Source organism: Ananas comosus, linkage group 1, assembly GCF_001540865.1.
Source record: "Ananas comosus cultivar F153 linkage group 1, ASM154086v1, whole genome shotgun sequence".
Classification (NCBI taxonomy): Eukaryota; Viridiplantae; Streptophyta; class Magnoliopsida; order Poales; family Bromeliaceae; genus Ananas; species Ananas comosus.
Window position 1 is genome coordinate 19,108,468 of NC_033621.1, and position 21,452 is coordinate 19,129,919.

Consider the following 21,452-nt stretch of genomic DNA (forward strand, 5'->3'; position numbering starts at 1 on the left):
CTCCAAGCTCCCAATTAGGAAAGTGAGATTTTGTCGAAGCACATTCCCAATAGATGAACACGCAGGTATACGCATGCACAGAAGTAAATAACAAGAAAAACAGCAATGCTTAAGAGTTCATTTCCTGAAAATGAATAAAGCAGAGAGCGTGGTACCTTTCGCTCCTATAAAAAAAAAATAAATAAATAAATAATCTTGCTCCTACCAACCACGTTTAGAGAAGCCACCATCCACAACAAAATTCATTCTTTACACAAGGAAAAAAGAACCCTAATAAATGAAACATTCAAAAGACTGTTCTTTTCTTCCCTCAATGAAACTGAAAAATCACGTAAAATTATCCAGCTTTGAACACAAACTTTCCAAGTGGTGATCTGGAGAATGTAAAATACAGCAAGGGCAAACAACATAAAAGTCAGCAGATGATTGGAGAATTTGAATATCAAGTACCACCGTGCCGGTAAAGAAGCAACGACCGGTAAATAGCGGCAAGGTGGAGGAAAACAACGAGCAAAATAATCAGATCATCCAACAAGCCCACTAGGCCTAATACACCTGTACAAAATAGACCGTTGGAAATTGTAATTCGTAAAACATGCTAGTTAGACTGTTAGACTAGTACTGGGACATTACATGCGGAAAATTAGAAGTTACATCGCCTATACCTTCCGGAAGAATGTCGACAGGGCTCAGAACGTATATTGCACTAAGCACCATCTGCAAATATGAAGCTCCATTATTAATTAAAAACAACAGAAACTTAAAAATACTCTTTATTGCCATCCACATTTCTAAACCTGAAAGTAACTATGTTTGAAATCTTTTTCTTATAAATCGGTAAATAAGTAATAGAACAGAGCATGATAGTAAGAGTTTAACACTTAAACATTTCCAAATAGACTAACATTAAAGTCCAATAATTATATGCATTGGGGCATCCAGATTTCACGAGACTTGCTTTACTTAAAAATATGATCTTTGTGAATCTTGGAAAATACAAAGCTAGCATTCTGTGCCGTTCATTTTTCTTTAGTTTGACTTGTAAATGATTTTCTCTTTCTTCTTATTGGTGATGACTAATGGGACAAAGGGAGTAGTAGATCATCGATTTGGTCAGACATGCTCTGAATCATAAATACAATGAGCAAATGATTGAAGACACAGTGTATAGACAAAAAATAATTAGATTTAGACAAAACACAAAAAGGATGTCTTTGGTCACATATGATGGTAATAAAAAACCTGTTACCAGTTTAAATTCAATAGACTCAAGCAAAAGAGAATATCAAAGTTCAAGAGGCATTCCAAGCATAAAACCGGATCTTGTCATAAATCCTCTCATGTGGGAAGTCCATAAACAGGTGGTACGAGCATTGAACACTCAACAGTATGTATGGAAACCATCAGAACGCTCGAAAATAAAAACAAAGAAAAATGAAGATAAATACAGAATAAGAAAACTGCAAAGTTCTCACATGCTGATCAAAGTAAAGTAGGAATTTTTTTTTTTTTTTTTTTTCATCTTCTCATTCAAATCCAACTAGACAGATGTTTTTGCATTAAAAATACACAGGAAAAAAGGAGACCCAAAAAAAAAAGCAATAGCCTTCTTGAAATCTAACGCACAGATGGAGAAAACTGTTCCAGATTTTGCATATAAACTTACTGCAAAAATCATTCGCGCCCTGAAGACCAGTGGAAGTGTCCTCTGAGGATCCATCAGTTCTCTAAATAACCTTCGAATGAAAAATGGAAGATCCCACAACCTCTGTTGAGAGATGTAAGCATACAATGTTATAAATTTCATTCAAAAAATTATTAAAGCAGATTTGATATATTATAGAAAGTCCAGATAAAACTCCAATTCCAACCATATCACATACTCACCAAGACTGTTAAATACCAATGCTACTTCAATGTAGCGCCTTTCAGTTTCAGCCTTGAGAGTTTCTCTTTGAGCCTCAACAAAAATAACTAAAAGTTTCTAAAGATTAAATGTTTAAGAAACAAAACGAGAATGTTACAATGTCAAAATTGAATTTTGTTCAAACATTAGTATATGCTATATTGATTCTTTGTCCATTTCTTTTTCAAAAGGTAAATTGCCGAGTATCACTTTGGTCCTCAAACATTTAAAGTGGACATTCGATACCCCAAGCTTTTGGAAGTGCTTCATTTTAGTCTTTTTCTTCATCTACCATTACAGAAAAATTTCTCTCACCCAGTGCATCTGTACATCTACATCACAGTCATCAACCTTCGATTGCATTCATATTTCAATCACTCCTGCCATTAGAGTTGCAACCTTTCACTAGTTATAAATTACATGGGTAGATTGAAAGTAAGAGATGGATGAAAGGCCCATAAATTGGTAATGCATGGATGTATGGATGCACTAGGTGCACCTACTAAATTTGCCTCGAACACACAGGGTGATGGCAATTCTCTCTTCAAAAATAACAGTGTTAGCGTAGATCTATTTATGTTAACATAATGAGCACTAATAGTTATTCTATTTACATTATTTATTTGTCCTTATTTTGTTAACCCTAACTGTACATAGCTATTGTACTCTCTCTATATATTCAATACAAACCCTAAATGGGTTCTTGCGGTTTTATTAAAACTTTTATGATATCAGAGCCAAATACCCTCTAGGGTAAAATCAACGAACTGCCATCTTTTCTCTTCCTTGATATCACTACTAACATATGATCATTCTTCCTCTTCTCTCTCTTCGCTGTGGCGACGATCTCCTATCTTTTCTCTGCCACAATACCTGTGGCTATAGTACCATCACTACAGTTCCTCCACTACAATAATTTCAGCCTGCTTCAACTGTCATGGCAGCTAACATATCATCTTCTCTCTCGATTGTTAACATCAAAACCCTAATTCCCCTTGAACTTACTAGCAACACCTATCTTATTTGGAAACAAGTGTTTCTGACTGTGTTGGAGAGTTCTGGAGTTACATCTTACATGGGGTGGCACTGAGATCGTCCTTCCTCAATTCATTAGGTGACAGACAAAGAAGATTAAACCGAATCTAGCTTATTCCACTTGTTAAAAAGAGGATACTACAATTTTGTCTTTGGACCAATGCCACACATCTTTGAGCATCCTGCAGATGGTATCGCCCCTCACCAAAAACAGCATGCAAAGCCTGGATTGTGATCGAGACGTATTTTTTTGATAAAACAGCATCAACTATTTTTTTTTTTGTTTCCTTATAAGAACTGAGGAGCATAAAGAAGGGAACGATGAGCATGTCTAAGTACATGCCAGAAGTCAAATCTATTAGAGACGCCCTGCCAACAATTGGACAAGGTGAATCGAATCATAACCTTGTGAGACGGTTCTTTTGAGTCTCCCTGAAGAATATCAAGGGTTTGTGAGCGCACCGAACACACACTGAACGAAGCGTACATTCGAACAACTCCATCTACTCCTAGTGCAAGAGGAAACGGAAGTACAGCAAAGGAATGGTCACTTTTCTAACCCATTAATTGAAGGTGAAGCCCTATTTGTGACCTATCTGATTCCACTAAAAAGGTTTGGTATCTTGGTACTTGAGCCTCTAATCACATGACATTAAATTCAGGAATACTTTCAAATTCTAAGCCTTATGTAGGGAAAAATAAAATTTTTATTGGCGATGAAAATCTTCTTTCAATTGCTCAAGATTGGTGAAACAAATTTGAATGTATCTTTTGGATCTTATGCCCTTAAAAGATATTCTTATTTTTCCTCTATTAAAAGAAACTTGCTCTTTGTCTGTGAATTTTGTGTGAAAATAACTTATCTTTTGAGTTTGATTCTAAAGGTTTCTATGTGAAGAACAAGAAACCAGGAAAAGCTTCTCCCATGCAGTAGTTTGGGAACTTCTCTCTACACCTATCTTCAAATGTTACAGGTATAGGTAATAAGTCAATTTTTACTTTGGTCGCATTTAAGTCTAGCTGCGATCTTCGGCATAGAAGGTTAGGTCATCCGAGTTAAGGTGTTCTTTCAAAATTTATTAAAGGGAATAAAATATTTTTTGATTCAGAAATAAAGTGTCTCATTGCAATGCTTGTACTATTGGCAAACATATTAAACTTTCTTTTAATGAATCTGATTCTCGTTCTACCTTCTGTTTCACCTTATTCATTATAATGTGTGGCAAGTCACTGTTGATTCTGTTTCTAGATACAAATATTATGTTTTGTTTGTCAATGATTGCTCTCGTTATTCCTAGATTTATTTGATGAAATTTAACATGAAATGTTTGAAAAGTTTCTTGAATTTAAGACTTTAGTTGAAAATCGACAACAAATATTATTTTCGAATCTGATCAAGGAAAGGAATATGTCAATGAGAAACTCACAACTTTGTTTCAACATGTGGTATAATTCATCAGATTTCTCGTCGTCCCACACCACAATAAAACGGTGCAAGAGAACAACACAAACAACTCGGTAATGTTGCTCGAAGCCTCCTTTTTCAAAAATGCATGCCTGCATGTTTTTGGGACGATGCAATTCAAACCGCTGTTTTTCTCATAAATTGCACTCCTTTTGTTGTTTCAAAGGGTAAATCACCTCATCATGTTTTGCATGCTTATTCTGCATTTGACTTGCAACTTATGAAAGTATTTGGGTGTTTGTAAAATTATCGGGATCTATAGGACATCACAAGTCACAAACTCTCTCTCGGTCTCTCCATTGCATTTATCTAGAAATATCTGATGAACATAAGGGACTTTGATGCCTTCATCTAAGCACCGGTAAAGTTTATATTTCTCGCCATGTTGCCTTTGTAGAGTGTTTTGCATTTATCTTCTCCCAAAATCTTCAAAGCATTTAGATCCTTTCTGCTCTCTTTCAACTTTTAAAATGTTTCAAAATTTTGTCACATCCACCCTTGTTAGATAGTGATCCATCCACTCTTAAGGCGAATTCTAATTTTGACTTTCATTCACTCTAAGAGTTTAGCCTCACCTACATTTGTTGCACCTTCTATTTCTATTTCACCAATTTTTCAGCACTTGGAGGAGCATCCTGCCAATGAGAATTCTACTATCCCATTGCCTAGAATTGAAACACATGCCTCTACAGACAGTCAGAAGGAGCTTCGGATCTACACCAAACGACACTCTTCTAAAGAACCCATTGCACCTATTTCAACCTCCTCAAACACCTCTAACTGAGCCTATACGACGTTTAGCACCTTTATCCGACCATACTCTACCTAATATTCCTATCCATTCTACTTAGTCCAATCCACCTACTAGGTCACAAGGTTCTTAACCAAGCACAAGGATGTATCATCCTCTTTCCTAGCTTCAAAGAATTCTACTCTTCCTGCTGACCCTAACGTTTTTCCAGAAGTGTTTCAGAATGCAGGTTGGTAGAATGCCATGTACGAAGAATTTCAAGCCTTGCTTCAAATTCCACTTGATATCTTGTTCCTCCACCACCGTCTGTTAATCTCATTGGGTCCAAGTGAGTTTTTAACGTCAAGCAAAGGTGGATGGTTCCTTCGAACGTCTCAAAACTCATCTTGTAACTCAAGGCTACAAATAACAATATGACACCATTTTTCATGAGACCTCCCATGCTGTCAAACCTACTACTATCCGTACTGTTACTTCAGTGGATCTTTTGTCTAGATAGGACCTTCGACAATTAGATGTCAAAAATCTGTTCCTTCACAGTGTTCTTTCTGAGAAGGTATACATGAAACAACCACCAGCTTTCGTACATCCATCCTATCCTAATCACGTCTGCCGCAGAAGGTGATTTACGAACATAAACAGGCACCATGCGCTTGGTTCCAACACTTTACTTCTTTCTTATCCAAGTTGGGGTTCAGTACTACCGTTGATCCATATATGTTTGTTTCTTGGTCCTCACAAGGCATTCTTGTGCTTCTGTAATACGTTGACAACATCATTGAAACGGGCAGTTCCTCCTCATTATTGCACTCTTTAATCTCGACACTGCAATTAAAATCTGTCATTACTTTTTGGAAGTGAAAGTTACTACCTCTACTGATGGTCTTTCTTTAACACAACAGAAGTATGCTCCGACTGTCACGGCCAATCTTCGAGCAAACCTATTTCCAATCCTCCTCCTTAGCACTCAACTGTCTGTTCACAAGGATCGTTTGCTTGAGGATTCTTATACTTATCATCAACTGGTTGGGACCTTACAGTTACAGTATCTCACTTTTAATCGTCCCAACATTACCTGTGTTGTCAATTTGGTTGCCCAGTTCTTGCATAGGCCTTGTGAGTGGTCAAAAGCATTTTTTGTTACATTCGTGGCACCTTATAATATGGTCTCCAATTCTTCTGCTACATTAATGCCTCCTTATTGCCTGTCTTCGCGCTGCTGGTGCCTAGACACCCGCCATTCCACTTCCGGCTTTGGTATCTTTTTTGGACGTAACCTTATTTCTTGGTCTGCCAAGAAACAACCAACTATTTCTTCGTCAAGTTTGAAAGCTGATTATCATTTCGTTAGCTTTACTCTAGCTGAAACTATTTGGATTCATCGTCTTCTTTGTGATACTGATGGTACCACTACAGCGCCCAATCTCCAAATACTGACAATCTCAATACTACATATATTGCTACTAATCCAGTCCTACATGCACGCACCAAGCAAGTCGAGCTTGACCATCATTTCCTACCGAAGAAAGTTCAAGCAGGTGACCTTTCCCTGTTTCATATCTCATCTAAGTATCAACTTGCAGATCTTCACCAAATCATTGACCACTTCATGTTTTTCTGCACTTCATTTCCAATCTTCACATCTGGCTGCGAAATGCTCAAATTGCGAGGGAATATTAGCGTAGATTTATTTATGATAACATAATAAGCACTAATAGTTATTCTATCTACCTTATTTGTATATCCTTATTTTGTTAAAACATTAGTTGTACATAGCTGTTGTACTCTCTCTCTCTTATATATATATATAGAGTAGGTCTTGTGAGGCCTCCGTGCTCCTAAGCCGTTTTCAATAATGGGACTTTCGAATCGACGATCGGTTCCGTTAGACATAATCTAGCGTATTTAAAGTATCTAGAAACTAAATATTGCGATATTCCGATATCATTTACCTAGCGATCGAAAGGATTCAAAATCAACAATTTTTAATGGTTGATGTATATTGTTTGCAAGTTTAACGGTGTAGAAATATTCAAATCAGATGAAATTTTGATAAAAAAATTCTTTATACTATTTACTACAATATCAATATCTCTGATCGAAAATTTTAGTGCTATATCACCACTTTTTGTGAGATTTTTATTTTCAGCTGTTGATTTTGAACCCTTTCGATCGTTAGGTAAATGATATTGAGAAACCACAAAATTTATTTTCTAGATACTTCAAATACACTAGATCAAGTCTAATGAAGCCGATCATCGATTCGGAAGCTCCATCATAAAAAACGGCTTAGGAGCATGGAGGCCTCCATGCTCCTAATAGTACACAAGACCTATTATATATATATTCAATATAAACCCTAGATGGGTTCTTATGGTTTCACCAAAATGTTTAGTAAGATGAAAGGAAAAAAAAAGGAGGTGGTAAGGACTAAAGTGAAGCATTTCCAAAAGTTGGGGGAGTCAAATGTCTAACTTCATTCGAGAACCAAGCTGGACCTTCACTAGAAGTTGAGGGACTAACAATACCCTCCTCTAAACATGTTATTAATATACTTTGATATTTTTTAGATTAAGTTATGGTAACTTGCACAATTGACTCCCAAACAATGGGGCAGTTTGCACTGTGGTGCCCAAACTTTTATTCATCCAACCTGATGGCCCAAACTTCTGCAACTGTTGCAATATACTTCCATTGTAACATCCCATCACATCAAGACCACACCATTGCCACCACAACAGGATGGAGAGAGAAGCGGCAAGAAATTGCCAACAGCCAGTGCAACATGTGATTCATGCACCATAAGCAATATTTAAGTAGGCAGATCTTCATTCTGAAGTCTAATATGTTGAATATGGTAAGCAACGTCTAAAAGACCTATGTATCATCCCTGTTATCTTATATATAAGAGATCTACACAAGAACATGAAAATTCTACCGAAGTCAATAGACGACTTTTAAGTCTAGACAAACAAACAGCTTAATGCCAAAGCAACCGAAACACATAGAGGCCTATGTATTATGGAAAAACTAAATTTTTGACTGAAAATTTAAAAGTACTCCTAGTAAAATTGGATAATTAAAATTGAAATATCTTGTCTCTAGTTCAATAGTGACAATAGAAAAGAGAAGAGGAGAACAATTGACAGAGAAAGCACTCATCGACCAATGTAAGAAAGTTATGCCGATGGAGATGTAACAATGTAAACTACATTGTAGTTACTGAAATCCCACGATAAAAAGACATGATTTTGTGTACCAGCATCAAATTGTACATGAAATTTCTGAAGCATAGTAAAAGAAGAGTTATTTGTAAAGACTAGCGGCAAAAGTCCGACAAATTTAGGAAGACCAAGGAAAGGACATGAAGAACTTTTCAACTTAAATCTGCGAATCTCATAGAGCAGCAAGGAAACAAATAGTAAATTACAAAAAAGAAAATTGTCCATGTCTTCCACCAAATTTCCTTTAGGTGGTTTCCCGTTTCATAGATTTTCCATCCTAGGAAGAGGGACGAGTATCCCTAGTAGGAATTCTACTTCATAGTTTAAACCCATATTAAGTTTGGTTGGAGATAATGGGGTCTAGCAATAAAAATAGGCTACCCATGATGATACTGCAATTCTACCTATGTGATGGAATTGCCTTCCCTCAATGTGTTTGGTGGCGTAAGGGGACATATTTACCACAATCCTCCTCTCTCCCTTAACCCAGCACTACTTTAAAGGATTTAGAACCAACCACACTATCATGTCCACGTCCACATTGCAAATAGAAGATGAAACTGAAAGTGTCAGTAGCAATTAGATCAACAATCAGAAAGTGTAATTTTGGTGAAGGGCACCTCAGGGAATTCATGGAGTTAAATAAGCAGAATGAATTATAAACCTGAATAAGGCTACTTGGACCTCCACCATATCTTCGATTGTACTGAGCAATGTTTTCCAAAACTCGAATAGAATCTGGATCCCGGCGCTCATGTCGTGCAGCATCAGTAGGTATCAGCAGAGTTATAAAGCGGCGGCATATGGGGCATTTGCAGGGCTGAAGAGGAGACCCATGATGCCACACATTCAGAATGCACTGTCCTGAAATCCATAAACAGAGCCTTGAAGTGCAAATCAGCTTATAAATAAGCATTTTATCATAGAATCATATATTTAGGACTTGAAACAAGACATTGCTACTTCGGTAGATCATGGTACCAACTCATATTCTGCTATAGCGAGATATCACCTATTAGAGATATGAGAAACAGCGCCTTTAATAGACTCCTTCGTTCATAAAAATAATTTTGCCGGATGCTCAATTGTACAACACCCTTGCTTTGAGTATATGCAAACAACCAATCTTTTCAGGGATAGGAGTTGTTGGTATCATCCCATAGGTATTGAGGAATAGCGAGACAAAGTTTTGCTACAAAAACCTGGAGGTACAAGGAGACATGCAAATGATCTTTTCTGCGGTTTTCACATCATACCCATGAAAAGCCTACATTTCATTCCACAGAGTTATAAGAAAGGTGAGAGATATCAAAATAATGAAATCTCACAGTTCAAGGGTAAAATCTTATTAAGTTTCAATGTTTCAATGGTCGAGTGAAAATTACAAAATTCAAATTAGCTTCCTAAAATTTACTCATTCGTTTTCCATCCTTAGATTATCCTTTCAAGTTTTTTTTTTTTTCCTTTTGTCAACAAAATTTGCTCCAATAATCTTTTTTTTTTACCGCATCAACAAACTCATCTCATAAAAAGCACCAAAGTGCACCAAATGCAAGGTGGAAGGCTGTATTTAGAACTGAATCTACTGAAGATTAGAAAAGTAAAATATAATAAAATAAGAAAAGTTCCCTCTAAAGCCCAAAGTGATCTTCTGATAACTTATAGAACCCTAAATAGCGCACAACATTCTCCTAAATTCTAGTCTAATTAAGCCAATTATGAACCCTAAATCCACTCGGATGGATAGATCCCACTCCAATCAAAAGAACAGGCACACACACACACAAAAAAAAAAAACCTAACCTAATTTCCCTAATCCTTGGCCTCTAATTAAGCAATTAACAATGATAACCGATCGAACTTGGGGGAATCGCGTTCTTCTCACCGCAGAACCAATGGGAGCAATTGGCCTGGCACGGGACGTTGAAGTCGTCATGGCACACCGAGCAGCAGTCGTTCTCCGGGGGCGACTCCATTAACAATGACCAATTCCCTCCCTCTCTTTCTCTCTCTCTCTCTCTCTCTCTCTCTCTCTCTAGGATGCAGGAAGACGTGAATTGCACGGAAGTTCCTCGATGTTATTCCTGCGAGAGGTGAGCGGAAGAGACGACACGGATTCGTGGGACCGGAAGCGCAACGGGGCAGCAATAATTAGCTAATGGCTTCTGGGAAATTTTCGTAAAGATTCCTGGCCTTATATATTCTTTTCCTTTTCATATAAATCCGTAAATTTTAACGCCTTGGATTGGGTACAAAATAGGGTATTAGGGCCATATACACCATTTTGTACCCAAACACAAAATGGGTAAGTTCCCACCTTAGCAGGTTATCCCAAAGATAACCCGCTAACAGGTGGGAACAACAGTTCCCACACAGGGTTGGAACAAGCTCTGAAACAAACTTGTTCTAACCTACCCTTGAGAGAGAGAGAGAGAGAGAGGGGGGAGAAAGAGAGAGATCTTCTCGTGACGAGCGACCGAGCTATATGGGATCTTCGCACGAGCACGAGGATCTTCGCACAGCGAACGAGCGGCTGAGATCTTCTCGCATCGTACGAGAATCTTCGCAGTGGAGCTCCGCGCGGCGCCCCCGCCGTGGGCCACGGCAGAGCCAAAGGAGAAGTTGCTGTAGGGAGTGTCATGCCCCGGGACCGCCGATTTGGTCGGTTCGGCTCGTCAACAGACGCCGAACAGACAGCACCCTCCCTGCCCGCCCAAGGCTCAACACAAGTATCAACATGTATATAAATTTGCGCAAGCGGAAATAGAAATATACATGGCTTGCACGAAGGCAAGCAACAACCCAAGTGAAAGTTCTACAATTACTATATCCATACAAGTACTATGATTACTTTTAATCACATACATGCATATTAAAATTTACATTCTTTCAATCTCTTCTTTATACTACATATGATCATCCAAAACCCAAGTCTTTTACATTTATACATCTTTTATACATTTGCTCATCATAAACAAAAGATGACAACAATAAGGTGTGAACTATACTCAGGTAGTCACTAGCTAGGGTGCGATACCCTTACCATAGTCCTTGACCGCCTCGGTCGGACCTAGATCTGGAAAAAATAGTGAGGTGAGAACTGCAACAAAGTTTTCAGTAGGTTCGGCCGCCACCTAGATCTGGAAAAAATAGTGGGGTGAGAACTACAACAAAGTTTTCAGTGGGTTCGGCCGTCGACCCCGCCAACTTTCCCACTAGGTCTAAATCAGGCATAAATAGAAGAAACAAGTAGATAGATAACCATACTAAATAAATGCAACTACTATGCCTGAACAAGAATGCTAACAATACATGATGCATGCCAATTTTTATTCACAATACCCAATCCTCTTGGCTAATCCATAGGTTTCGCCCAAAACAACTCACCAACTTAAATCTTACTATCGGGAAGAAACTCCTACAACCCGACGGGACCGTCCTCTGGGGAAACTACAACCCAGTGATGACCACTCCGGAGCTCATCGCTCGAGGGGGAGCGACCGCCCTCAAGCCAAGACTTACAGGTGAGTATGATCCAATTCTCAACTATGAGGATGCCATGTTCAATCCAATCCTTAACTATAAGGATGTCATGTTCAATCAAATCCTTAACTATAAGGATGTCATTTTCACAATGCCACAACACACTATGTGTTTTATTCTCTACCATTCATTATGCTCACTAATGCCACACACGCAAAGTGTCTCATTCTTTAGCATTCATTATGCTCACTAACGCCACAAGGTGCTATTTCACTCACTTGTCATAATGTCACCATGTTCCTTACCTCCATTAGGTTCATATCTCAATTCATACATATATAGGGTTCACAATTTGCTCAATATCTCATTCTTGACTCATATGCATTTTTATACTAAAAGCATGCAAGGGATATACACATATATACATTCTCTCAATTTAACCCTATAATGTATGAATCCTACATATACACACATGCTCAATGGGTGACATTTAGACATAAAAGGAGATTCGATGATTTCGGATAGCACCACCCACCTCGTAGGGATGCCGGAAGGCTACGACTCAAGTCTCGCAATTTATGATCGCCAATTCCCCTCGACCACGGCAAACGAAGCCGTAACGGGGTTTTCCCTCGATTTCTTTGCATAGACTCGTCGGAACTTCAATCCGAGTCTCCCAACGCGTCAGCTTACTCGTCAATTAGGGCTACAAGACTATCACGCCCGATATGATAGCATCTGTACTGGGGATGGCAGCTCGTACTGATAGAGTTGAGTACTTGCAGGCCGGTTTTGACTCGTTTCGGGATTGGACGCGTGTTGTGAATGCGATTTGCATGCCGGGAACAGAATCAAATGGACTTATGGTATTATCTAAAGATTTTAAGATGGAGTATCGGTTTTTGAACTTCGTGGTTTGTTATAACATTTTGCCCTTGGCAAACACGAAGATTTTGCGTTGGGATCGTATTCTTTACATGTATTTGTTGGGCAACCCGGAGGTTGTTAGGGCAAAGAACATCAATATGAACATCCCCTTTCTGATTTGGCGGAGAATGGCGAAGGATATTAAGACTTCGGGTCAGAATGAGCGGTTGCGCTTCCCATTGACCATCATGAGGATTTTGTGACTTTATGATGTGGATACACGTTGTACATCCTATGAGCATAGTCTGGGACGGATCAGTGAGACGACGTTTGTTAAGTCATTAGTGCAGCTTCGTACTCCGTCTCAGCGACCTTCTTCACCTACTGCTGCTCAACCTCCTGCTGCTCCTACTTCTTCACGTCCTTCTATGGAGATTTCTGAGGAGGATGTCTCGGTGTCATCAGTTTATCATGAGCAATAGTGATTATCTGAAGAGCTTCAGAAACTATCAGTGGATCAGGCTTAGATAAGAAAGGATGTGAGCAAGATTAAGCGTTTAATGAAGGCGATCTTTGATAAATTGGGTTGTTGTAGCTCAGATCTTCATCCGCAGGGTGATGACTCAGATTGAGTGGTGCAGGGTTCCTCTTTTTGTTGTTTTGGCGTTTTCTTGACAAAAAGGGGGAGATGATGATGATGCATGATGATGCATGCATGATGCTGATATTTTGATGCTTTTTAGATGATGTATTTAGATGGTGATGATGGTGATGTATTTAGATGATGGTTGATGGTTTTCTAACGTTTTTTTTAACAACTCTTAACTATATGACTGTTTATGTATGACTGTTTATGTTTGATCTTTAATGAAAACTCTTGGATCTTGACTGCGTTTTGAGAATGTTTTTTGCAGGAACTTTCAAGACTTCAATACTTCATGTCTAAGTCATAGAGTTTGTATTAGGATTGCGAGAAAAATGTAATTTTTATTTTATTGGATCGATCATGCAGGAGATTGTCGTTTGGTGATTGCGATGATCTTCTTTTTATTGTTTCTGAGTTGTGTTCGAGCGTTGTATTATGTTTTGTCACGAAATCGCCAAAGGGAGAGATTGTTAAGGATTTTCTATGTTCGTGGATTTCGTGAAGTCGAATGGAGTCTTGAAGAGTTGATCGCGGAGGTTTGAAGAGAAGATTCACTTTGAAGAATCAAAGACCTATTCGGAAAGCTCGACACCTCAGGTATGAATGTTAGATCATTTGTGGTGTGTTTAAACTACCTAAATATAAGTTTAGAAGACTTGAATTGCTATAGAAAATACAAACTAAAGTTTTCAATGTGCTGGGACCGGTCCCCTAAGATGAGAGACCGGTTCCCGAGAGTCCTCTCTGCGTGAAAGTCCAAGGCAACCGGTCTCCTGATCTGAGGGACCGGTCTCCAGGACGAGGCAACCGGTCTCTAGCACAAGAGACTGGTTCCCAAACGTTGGGATTTTTGACTCACAGCAAGAGACCGGTCTCTGGTACGAGAGACTGGTTCCCGAACGTTGTATTTTCTGTCACGCAGCGAGGGACCGGTCTCCCACCCAAGGGACCGGTCTCTAACAGACCGGTCTCGTCGAGAGGACCGGTCCTTGAGGACGACACCAGTTTTTAAAATAGACTTTTTGTAATCCTAGTCCACTTCTAAGTCTTCTAAACCTATAAATAAGCCATGGGGGTTATCATATAAGTTGAGGCTTAGAATTTCTACTGTTCTAAAACCGTAGAAACTTGTTTTCATGTTCTTATAATTTTATTCACATAACGAGTTTCGTATAATCAACGATCGACTTGATTCTTAAGTTTTAACTCGAGATTTTCTTCGAGAATCAAGAAGATGATTGATTAGAAGGTGAACCCTTATTGCTTATGGTATTTTAAGTCTTAATCACCACAAATCATCAATTCTACGAGCTCCGGAAGGAGGTTCGGCGCGTGGATCTAGCGTGAAGCCGAGGATTCGGTGGACGCTTCGAGGAGTTGAGGCGTTGACGCGGCAAGGAATTGCAGCAGGGTCGATTGGAGGATTCCTATCGATCAAGGACCGGCGAAGACAATCGACAACGAGAATTCGATAAATTGAGTCATGTATTTTGGTTAAATCACTTGTACTCAAGTTTTCTTATTGGATTTTCTTCGTGTGATCGGTCCCGTAGGTTTTTTACTCCGGATTGGAGTGTTCCCACGTTAAATCTCGGTGTGTTGTTTTTATTTTTCGCTATTTCTTTTATTTGCATCGAGAGGTTTGGTTTTTGTCGTTTACACCTATTCCCCCCCCCTTTATGTGTTATTTACCTTTTAGATCCTTGGGATCCATATCTTTCAGCGACTATAAATTGTAGTACTCGGATTCTAGCACCCTAGCGACCCTACGAGGTGAGTGATACTATCCGAAACAGTTGGATTTCTCTTTATGTCTAATGTCGCCCATTGAGCATGTATGTGTATATAGGATTCATGCATTGTAGGGTTAAATGAAAACATGTGAATATTTCTTGTATGCTTTTAGTATAAAGATGCATATGAGTTGGTAATGAGACATTGGATGGTTGTGAACCCTATAGATGTATGAATTGAGACATGAACCTAGTTGAGGTAGAGAACATGGTGACGTTATGACAAGTGAGTGAAATAGCACCTTGTGGTATTGAATGCTAGAGAATGAGACACTTTGTGTGTTGTGGCATTAGTGGACATGGCATCCTCATAGTTGTGGATTGGATCATACTCACCTGTAAGTCTGTGCTTGAGGGCGGTCGCTCCCCCTTGAGCGATGAGCTCCGGAGTAGTCATCACTGGGTCGTAGCGAGTATCTCCCAAGAAGACGGTCCCGTCGGGTTGTAGCGAGTATCTCCCCGATAGTAGGGATTTGAGTTGGTGAGTTTTTGGGAGAAACCTATGGGTTAGCCAAGAGGATTGGGTATTGAGAATGGCAATTAGTATGCATCATGAGCATCATATATTGGTTATTATTCTTGTTCAGGCATAGTAGCTGCATTTGAGTAGAAATGGTTATCTATCTGTTTTTTCTTCTACTTATACCTGGTTAGACCTAGTGGGAATGTCCGCGGAGTCGGCGGCCGAACCCACTAAGAACTTTCTTATAGTTCTCACCCCACCATTTTTACAGATCCAGGTCCGAGCAAGGCGGTTGAGGATCGCGGCAAGGGCATAGCGCCCTAAGTAGCTGACACCGTGCATTAGTGGTACCCTTATGTCATCTTTTGGTTATGATGAAAAGTGTAATGAGATAATGATGTATAAATGGCATAAGTTTTTGGGAAAGTGAATGTAAATTATTATATGCTTGTATTTGATTTCATGTAATCAAGATATATGTATGAATGTGATGATAGTTGTAGAACTTTCACTTATTGGTTGTTGCTTGCCTTCATGCAAGCTATGTATATCTGAGTTTTCGCTTGCGCAAATTGTATACATGATAATACTTGTGTTGAGCCTTGGGCGGACAGAGGAGGTGCTGTCCGTTCGGCGCCTGTTGACATGCCCGAACCGACCAAATCGGTGGTCCCGAGGCGTGACAGATAAGATGGTATCAGAGACTAGAAATGTGAAAGTTTAGGATGGATCTAGAAACCCTTAGGATAGAAACCTTAAGGATCTAGGGACGTGAGCGACGTGGGATTGAATTATAGCGAAAGCTTTGTGGATTAGGTTAGTGTTAATATGTCTCTAATAGTAATTAGGGACTAATCCAAGTTGATATTTGTTCTCAGCTCCAGGGGTTATGTTGGGTGGCCGACAACATGATGCCTAGGGATGAGAATGGATTCACTTATATCCTTTCGCCTGATTTGGTTTTGTTTGAGTATGTTGTAGCAGCGTATTAGCGTCGTGGGTCAAGTAACTAATGTGGTTGTTACGTTTCAGGAAGCGATGCCTCATGGTAGACCTCGAACAAGGTCGGCACCCGAGGAACCGAGTTTGGCTCCCGAGCAATCCGGAGCGAGTGGCGATGGGGAGCTCCGAGAGCAGGTGTCCGCATTGGTGGGAATGGTGCGACAACAAGTAGAGTCGGTGCAACGCTAGGGGAAGCAAATCCAGCGACTCTAGAAGGCTTGGGCACAACAGCAGGCGACGACGGCTCAAGCGTGCATCGAACGACCTGCGCCCCCTGTCGTAATACCGAGTGCGACCGAGGGTGTGGCCGCGGCGGCTATACCTGTCGCGGCGGTGGCGGCTGGTTCAAGAACCTCAAATCCCGAGGGTGCGGCGATGGAAGCGGAGAGAGAGCGTGCACTCGCGGCTCTCGTAATGTTTAAGAAGTTCAATCCGCTTGTGTTTGAAGGAGAAAATGTGGAACCATGGATGGTGGAGTCGTGGGTCGACTTGATGGAAACACTCTTCAAGGATATTTATACCTTGGAGAAAGATAAGGTGCACATCGCCATGCACTGTTTAGAGAAGGCAACGAAGGTATGGTGGAAGACGGTGAAGCGGGATTGACTCTCTAACCTTCCGCCTATGGTTTGGGAGGAGTTTCGGGGATTAATGTTCACAAATTACTTCCCCGATAGTGAGAAGAAGAAGCTTCAAGATCAATTTCGAAAGCTTAGATAGGGGAACCGTTCTGTCACGCCCCGCGACCACAACCAATTTGGCTCGGCCCGGGCGCGTCGAACAGACGCCGGGCCGACAGGACCTCCCCTGTNGCTTGCCGCTCCACAACTTCTTGGAGTTGCTCAAACCGAGCCTCCTGGCGCTGCATCGCGCCCAGCATTGCAGCGACCTGCTCCCCCAGCTCCTGCACCTCTTCTGATCTTGGCTGCTCGGGCTCCGCAGAAGGCGGTACCGGAGCAGACCTACGCGCATAACGCCTTGGGGACATTTGCTCCTGAAAAGCAACAACTCAGTTAGTTATCTCAATCCGATAACTTCGCAACGTTCGCAAAATTAAGCGACTCGACAAAGAAATCGGGCGGAAGCTCACAAGTGCTCCAGTTCTGGACTCTTAGCGTCGCGTCGTCGGCCGCCGACACAACCACTACGAGCCAAGAACTAGTATCACTTGGATCCGTCTCTATTCACAGCTAGAGACACAACATCAACTTTGACCCAATCAATCAACTCCCGCCACCGCCATGGGTTCACGTTCACTCACGTCCCTATAACCTTAGGGTTTGCCAACCTAGGGTCTCCTAGGTCATCCTAGACTCTCTCTTTACTTGCTCTTAATTGCTCTGATACCACTTTATCTATCACGCCCCGCGACCACAACCAATTTGGCTCGGCCCGGGCGCGTCGAACAGACGCCGGGCGGACAGGACCTCCCATGTCCGTCCAAGGCTAACCAACGGATCATGTATAAGAATTTACCCAGGAATCAATTCATAAATACACGATCAAGAAGCACCATTAGTGCAATGACCAAGAGCAAGATACGAGTATAGAAAACATACAAGTACACAAGAGAGAAGAGCTATCTATTGCATTCAGTTGACATAATATACATGCTTAATTACATCATTTACTTTCTTCCAAGAAAACATAAATACAATCATTTGAGCCTCACCCTATACATCATCTACTCTCAAGTACAAAAAGGGGTGATAGCTAATACAAAAGGGAGGTAGCTAATGCGACTAGAACGCCGGGCCCTTACCGCGATCCTCACGCTCACCGGGGACACCCGAACTGGAACCTGTAGTAAAATGGGGGTGAGAACTAACTTCCTTAGTTCCCAGTGGGTTCGGCCGCCGACTCCGCCGATCTCCCCACTGGTCCAAGCGGGCACAAGTAGAAATACCAATAGATAGATAATAAGAAAAGCTGTAAATAACGGAAATGAAGCTACGCTACTATGCCCAATCATAATATATGAATGCATGTACAAGGAAATAGATAAACCACTAACCCCTTATCATGTCCAAAGGTAGAGCTATTTACTCGTTCATCAATCTTATTTATTTATTTCTCAATCTCGTGGCTTCCCTGAAGGAGCCTACTGCTCACTAGCCATCTCGAAGGTAGGGAGGGTCAACTCGCACTACGAACCGAGACCGTCTGCCGGGGCCTAAATAGGCAAACCCTTGGGACCCAAAATAGGCAATCCCACGTGACCAACATCCGGAGCGCACTACTTGTGTGGGGCTTCCATCACAAGATTTAGAAACAGACCGTGAGCATGATCCAATCCTCGTCTCGAGAATACCCTATCCTCTAGGGTTACAATCAATATATAGTCCATAGGTTTCACATACACTATTAACTAGATTACCAATCGTCCGTTTGTTCGCTATCGACTAGATGCCACTCGTTCATAGTTTACTATTGACTAGATGCCACTCGTTCATTGTTCATCATTTTCTCTACATTATAGGATTCACAAGACTCGACCCAATCCTCTCCAATCTTCTACATCCAGTATTCAATACATGCTACGATATCATCAAGGAAGGCATAAGGAAAGGCAATGCATAATAATCCTATAATGCAATAATACAAGATGTAGAATCGAAATGTACTAAGACATAGGAGGGAGCCCGATTGTTTCGGGATGGACACCACCCACCTCTTGGCGATGCCGCGATAGTAGAAAGCTCGACGTTGCGGTCTTGCACGCCGCTTAAACTCCTCGGGGCAAAGCGAGCCCCCGAGTACCCGATTCGGCGACAACTCCGCACCCGCTCGTCGGATCGGCAAACCGTCTTCGCCGACGCGTTCAGAGACCTAGCAATTAGGTTAGCGACCCAACAAATTAGATCAAAACCCTAGATTTGCCAAAATCCCAATTCTAAACCCTAGGTCTCAACAACGGAGAAATCCGTGGTGCGAGCTTCGATTTCGAGCTCGAACCTTCTATTTATCCCCAATAGGTTCCATTTGAACCAATTCTAAACCATAAAAACCCAAAACCCTAGAATTTCCATTAAAGGGTTGGAAGCTTACCTCTAACCTAAGCTCCAAGCTTGAGGGAGAGGGAGAGAAGATGACTTTCCTCTTCTTCTTAGTCTTCTCCTTCTCTTTCTTCTTCTTTCTTCCCTTCTTCTCCTTCCTCTTCTTCTTCTCCTTCTTCTCTTTCTTTTCTTTTCCTTCCTAGAGAGAGAGAATAGTGAGAGAGAGAGAGGAAGAGAGCAACTGAGGGAGAGAGAGGGGTCCCCAAGCCCTATTAAAGGCCATTTTGCAAATAGCCCCCTCAACTTTTCATCTTTAGAATCAGCCCTCTTTGGGCATTTTCGCAGTGAGGGACCGGTCCCAGCTCGGGAAGACCGGTCCCCGAAGGCTGCCACTTCGAGCAGAGGGATTTTTGCGTTCGGGAACCGGTTCTTGCTTGAGAGACCGGTCCCCGGGAGACCGGTCCTTGTCCGAGAGACCGGTTCCCGAAAGCTGAGTTTTCGGGACTTAGCCAATTTTCGGCTATTTTTGCTGGGCCAACGTTCGGGAACCGGTCCCTGCCTGCCAGGGACCGGTCTCATCAGAGACCCCCCCGCAGCCCAGCCTGATGGAACCGGTCCCTCCCTGCCAGGGACCGGTCCCCGAGAGCATTTCTGCTCCAGTGCAAGTTTTGCACTGGTGCTCCCGCGGACCCTTCCTTAATGCACTTTATGCATTAAAACACCTTCGGACTTCCCGAAGCCTACGCACTCGACGAATAGTCGATTCTAATCGAAGTCTAATCCTCGAGTTTCGAGAATTCACTTCCTTACACGTTCGGTGGGAGAGTATGAGCCAGAGTTCTCCCACATCATAGACTGTGTCCCGGATGTAGTTCGGGATGACAAGGATAGGGCCGATTGGTTCATGCTGGGACTTCGGCCGGAAATTTATAAGGCGGTGCATATCCTCAAGCTCACGACCTTTGCTGAGGTATTTGATCGAGCATTGTGGGCGGAGCATGGCAATGCTTATGCGCGTGGGGAACGCGAGTCTATGGAAAAGGAAAGGGATAAAGGAATGAAGCGGACTGCGAGTGGTATCGAGGGTCGGTCGAGTCCTAATAGGCCTCCTCGATATCCACGACGGCAGTCGAAGAACTAGAGACCTACCCGATGTGTTACCTGCAGCGGTGATCATCGACCGCCGGTCTGCCCACAGCGTGAAGGGAGGTGTTTTAAATGTGGCCAAGCTGGACACATTATCTGGGAGTGCCCGAGGTGGACATCGCCTGCCCCGACGGCTGCATCAGTTCAGTACACCCCGAGGCAGCTTGCTGGACTGCCACCTGCTATGTCGGCTGGACGCTCATCAGTGCCACGTCAACCAGAGGGATCTCAGGCGGCGCCGAGTGGTCGAGTTTTCGCTGCACAGGTCGAGGAGCCTGCCGTACCCGATGATGTTGTGGCAGGTATTATTTTAATTAATGACACTAGAGCTAGAGCATTGTTTGACACTGGTGCATCCAACTCATTCATTAGCATGTCATTTGATAGAGCTCATGATATTGAGATTTCGGATAGTCCGGATGCTTGGTGGGTCTATGCACCTGAGCATACTTTTAGTGTCAAGGAGGAGTGTGCGGCTTGTCCAGTGCAAATTGGCGATTGGATTATGCCGACGGACTTGCTTGTTTTGAGCCGAACGTGGGGCTTCGACGTAATCCTTGGAATTGATTGGCTCTCGAAGTATTATGCCGTCATTGGTTGCGAAAACAAGAAAATCGCTTTTCGTGAACCCAGTCAGGAGGAAGTTGTTTACCATGAGTGTAAAAGTTCGCATTT

The 21,452-nt window shown here is 41.6% G+C and overlaps 1 protein-coding gene across 1 annotated transcript; it reads right to left on the reverse strand.

The window, feature by feature from the left end:
• On the reverse strand, positions 214-10,552 carry LOC109712714 (E3 ubiquitin-protein ligase RNF170-like). Its single transcript, XM_020236460.1, has 5 exons — positions 10,267-10,552; positions 9,046-9,245; positions 1,667-1,768; positions 666-717; positions 214-555 (listed from the first exon to the last, which is right to left on the reverse strand). Exons 1-5 carry the CDS (start codon positions 10,355-10,357, stop codon positions 443-445), a joined length of 558 nt encoding a protein of 185 aa, XP_020092049.1. The 5' UTR covers positions 10,358-10,552; the 3' UTR covers positions 214-442.

Excerpts from the sequence above, each read along its gene's own strand:
- LOC109712714 (XM_020236460.1), bottom strand. The coding sequence starts at position 10,357 with ATGGAGTCGCCCCCGGAGAACGACTGCTGCTCGGTGTGCCATGACGAC. Across the intron at positions 9,246-10,266 it reads TTGCTCCCATTGGTTCTGCG|GACAGTGCATTCTGAATGTG; the intron begins GTGAGAAGAACG and ends TATGGATTTCAG. Across the intron at positions 1,769-9,045 it reads GTCCAAGTAGCCTTATTCAG|AGGTTGTGGGATCTTCCATT; the intron begins GTTTATAATTCA and ends ATCTCTCAACAG.